Here is a 4,255-nt window from a genome sequence, read left to right as displayed (position 1 = left end):
TGGATCTGGCTGCCGGTTCCATTTTGGCTGCAGGGGGTTGTACAGCCTGACTCTAATCCGTCTGCCCAGGATGGGGGCAGGCGGGATGGAGCTGCCCCAATCTGGATGCTTGGGGTGGGGGAGGTGGGTAAGAAGCAGCCTAGTCCCAGTCTCGATGCAAGCAGGGGTGGAGAGCAGCCAAACCCCAATCCAGATGCATGGCGAGTGGGGTGAAGCAACTCCAGTCCAGATATCTGGTTGGGAAGCTGAGGCTGGAGCTGGCTGCATGGAGCTTCAGCTGTTCCTGAAGGCCCATGGGCAAGATGTTATGGAGGTTGAGCACTGCTGGTTTGGATAAAATAGTAAAGCATTCCCAAATTTGCCTCTCTCATCTACATGCAAGGAATGGTAAAATACAGGGTGCATGTGTCACATTGCAGTTTTAGGACATTGATTAACAAAATTGGCAACTTGTCAGACAAGAAACTACTTTATCCAAAGTGTGGGTTACTTTTTGATGCTGGAAGGAAGGTAACTCTATCTGGGAAAGAGTTCTAAGCTAAAAAAGGGAAGATTTCTTTTGATATACCTGCTAGTTCCCCCTTTAATTAGCTCACTCTAGCTATGACTTGCACTTCTTCCTGATCTTTGCTTTCATGCTAATGGATAAACTCTCTATTATAACTCCACTTAAGGGGATTATACCCGAGATAAATTTGATATGGTGTTTTAATTCAGCATGAAGAATTTCTCTTTTTCTGAAAAAATACTAGTATTGCCTTGCATGTTGCTTATTACCATTTTGGTTTTGTTCCCTTTTGTGCTTTCTGCATCAGAATCCTCCAGGGATTATGAGCATTCTGGATGATGTGTGTGCCACAATGCATGCCGTGGGCGAAGGAGCTGACCAAACACTACTCCAGAAACTCCAGATGCAGATTGGGACTCATGAACATTTCAACAGCTGGAACCAGGGATTTATTGTTCATCATTATGCTGGAAAGGTGCCACAGAAAAATAATTTTTGAAGAGGACCCTCATTTTAAGTGCTGCCTAATATATTTCCAAACAAAAAGGACAGTAATTAAAGAAGTCCCAGATACTGATTCTGCATTGTCATCAACTGAAAGAGGGGTGCACATTTATGCCACTGTAGCCCCTCTGGATCTGCCCTTGATCATGTCGTATTATATATAGCTTATGTCCTAGCCAGGCATCTAATCCTATCTATAAGCGATTTGAAAAATAACAACATGATCTTCAGAGTAAAATCTAACCCCCTCTCCCTCCAAAGCAACTGAAGCCATTTACTACCTTGAAGACAGGTTTTCATCTTGTTTTCTTACTGAGGCTAGCATATACAAGTTCAGAATAGTTCTTGTCCCCTGGTCAAAATAGGTTACTTCTACAATTAGAGATGGGTTTCTGTATGTTAGGCTACCATTTTTGTGATTTTTACTGATGGGATGACACTATCTTTTACTATACAAGGCCCACAGAAACAAATTGTGAAATGCATTTTACAAGAGAAATAATTAATTTGACAAGAATTTGTGTACAGGCATTTTTACTAAGTAAAGGTAAATACATGTATGATTTATATAGAGATATTTAATCTGATACATGTTCAAGTCAGGGTCAGTGCTGTTTAAACCTTCCTAGACAAACATTTGTTTAACCTGAATTTAACACTTCCATTAATAGAGATTCCGTAACTTTTCTAAGCAAACTGTTTCAGTGCTTAGCTATCCTCATGGTTAGAAATCCATTAATTCTCTGGAGTAAACGTGCAAGTGTTCTTACATTGCCACTAAGCCCTGTGAAATCCCCCTGACTATGTCTAAAACTTTTCAATACTGCCATGCTTATTAATGTATTACAGCAAACCTTGTTTATGCAGAATGCTTTTCTCTCCTGGATGAAATGAAGTTTACTCCAAGACCATTATCCAGCTGCTTGCAGCTCTTTTTTATATTCTAAATGCATTGCAGATATCAGCTTGTTTATACTGGGCAAACTCATGAGATAAACGCTGTACAGGGATGTATTAATTACCAAGGAATCTCCCAGAAACAAAAAATGGAGATGGAAAAAGAGATTAAATATTGTTTAATTATCACATTTTCAATTTACCACCAACATTTGATTTCACTTTGCTTAGGTATCCTATGATATGGATGGTTTCTGTGAAAGGAATCGGGATGTTCTTTTCATGGACCTGATTGAACTCATGCAGAGCAGTGAGCTGTAAGTAGGCAAAAAATGTTTAAAGCTGAGAATAAATACGTTGGCTCAAATAGATGCAAGGGGCTTGATTCTGTACTGCTTTGCACCCAGTATAATCTTTGATTGCTGTGACTAAGTGGGGGTAAAACATGACCAAAGCAGAAAGATAGCATAGTAAATGCAGTCAGTTTGCATTTACTTTGTATAGACGTGAATAATTATATAGGAACATTCAGAGGGCAAAATAGACATTGGTAAGATCTGGAGAGACCCCAAGTGTGGTGCTTTAGGAAGTAACCCAATGATTTGTAAAATATTTTAAAATGAACAGATGAAAGATTATGGGTTGAAAGTACAAAGAAGCATTATTAATTACTATATAATTTAATGAATAATGTTAACAGTTTTAAAAATAATATTCCTTGAATCTGGAACTTTGTAATCCTTCAGAAATTCATGTGCTTGCCAAGATGATAACTGAAAAGGCAGAGGTTCCATATGGCAACAGCTCCTGAAAGTGTTGATATTAAAGAGATATATGATTGCAAATAACCATTTATGTTCTATTAAGTTACCAGTTTCTATGATGTATGCCTTGATCTAGCTGTAGTCTGCAGAGTGCCTGTTTGCCGTGTCCATTCATATAGACATCTTGCTAATTCTTTTCTAGACCTTTTATAAAGGCTCTATTTCCTGAAAACCTCCAAGCAGACAAGAAAGGCCGCCCAACTACTGCTGGCAGTAAAATCAAAGTATGTTCAGTTTGTGTGCATCTGTGTGTATTTATTGTATGCCTGTCTTTATTTAAAGAATAAAAGCAGTTTTCACCATGTAAAACTCTTATTTAGATAAAACAATGATAGTGATGCCCTGGTCGTAAAGTAACTTTGTTTCAGCCTACACAAACCAGTATTTCACTAGTTTCACTTTTTTTGCCCAGCTGTATTCTATCTTCAGTGGTGAATGTTCCAAAATGGCAATTGATAGTAGTTATAACAGCACTAGCATGTGCATTATGAATAAGCCCCTTCACTCAGCCACTTGACATTTTACAATTAACTACAGATAATGGATCTTTTTACTGCCCAGAAAAGCGCACCTCCCCCCTCCCCTTTCCCAGCGTCATCCAGCACCCACTGAAGTCAATGGTAGCCTTTCTGTCCATTACATTGTGCAGTGAATCAGGTCTCAGTGTTTTGAAGCTAGCATCTTATTAAGAGACTGGCTGGAAAATATAAGCCAAATCCAAATACCCCCAAACTTTGAAAATGTTTGACTGCTAATCTATACTATGTTTGTTCTTTTCTCAGTTTTACCCTGATGGTTAAGTTCAGCTGAGGCACTCACATTAACAGCCTTTAGCTTTAAGAATTTAGGACCAGAGACAGGCTGATGATGCCTTAAGCACCTTTCTCTCTCAGCTTACTCTTCCTTTCCGGCAGTGTACCATGACAGTCTTCTTTACTAATGACATTTCTATGGAGGTGGCTTGGAGTTGGGGCAGAGGGTTGGGAATGGAAGATTGTTTCTTTTTGGAGGAAGTTGACTGAGTTCCTTAATGCAGTCGTTTCCAACCTTTCTTCTTTTGCGGACCCCTAAAACATTTTGAATGGAGGTGTGGACCCCTTTGGAAATTTTGAATGGAGGTGTGGATCCCTCTGAATTTTAAAATGTGGGTGTTCACATGCTTTTGATGAATTATAGTTATCTTTCATAGTCCCCTTAGACGTAGTCTGTAGGGCTATGTGAAAATTCAGGTGCTGATTTGATACAGAGGAGTTTCAGCCTGATATGGTGGCCGAATCTCCAAATCCAAATTGAATCAGGGGACCAATTAAAAGGTCCGAATCGATTCAAAGTTTTCCGAAACTTTGGAAAAGATTCGGAGAACTTTGGCAATTCGGGCAGTCCCTGCCCGCTGCAGCAGGGAGCTGGACCTGGACTCAGAGCTGGTAAATGGAGGGGGGCGGAGGACCATGGGGTGACCCCTGCCAGGCCCCATCCCCGGCCTTCTCCCCATTCCTCCCCCCCAACCCTTGCTTGCCCCCAT

General features: G+C 40.3%; 1 protein-coding gene across 1 annotated transcript in view; it reads left to right on the top strand.

Moving 5' to 3' along the window:
• MYO1E (myosin IE) overlaps positions 1-4,255 on the top strand; it is a 129,786-nt gene that overhangs the window by 53,290 nt on the left and 72,241 nt on the right. The window contains exons 13-15 of the mRNA XM_019504315.1: positions 816-983; positions 2,141-2,226; positions 2,876-2,957. Coding sequence (XP_019359860.1) covers positions 816-983; positions 2,141-2,226; positions 2,876-2,957 — 336 coding nt within the window. The remainder of the gene's footprint in view (positions 1-815; positions 984-2,140; positions 2,227-2,875; positions 2,958-4,255) is intronic.

The sequence above is a fragment of the Gavialis gangeticus genome, unplaced genomic scaffold (assembly GCF_001723915.1).
Source record: "Gavialis gangeticus isolate Ggan-Ray unplaced genomic scaffold, GavGan_comp1, whole genome shotgun sequence".
Taxonomy (NCBI): domain Eukaryota; kingdom Metazoa; phylum Chordata; order Crocodylia; family Gavialidae; genus Gavialis; species Gavialis gangeticus.
This window is presented reverse-complemented; position numbering and strand designations above follow the sequence as displayed.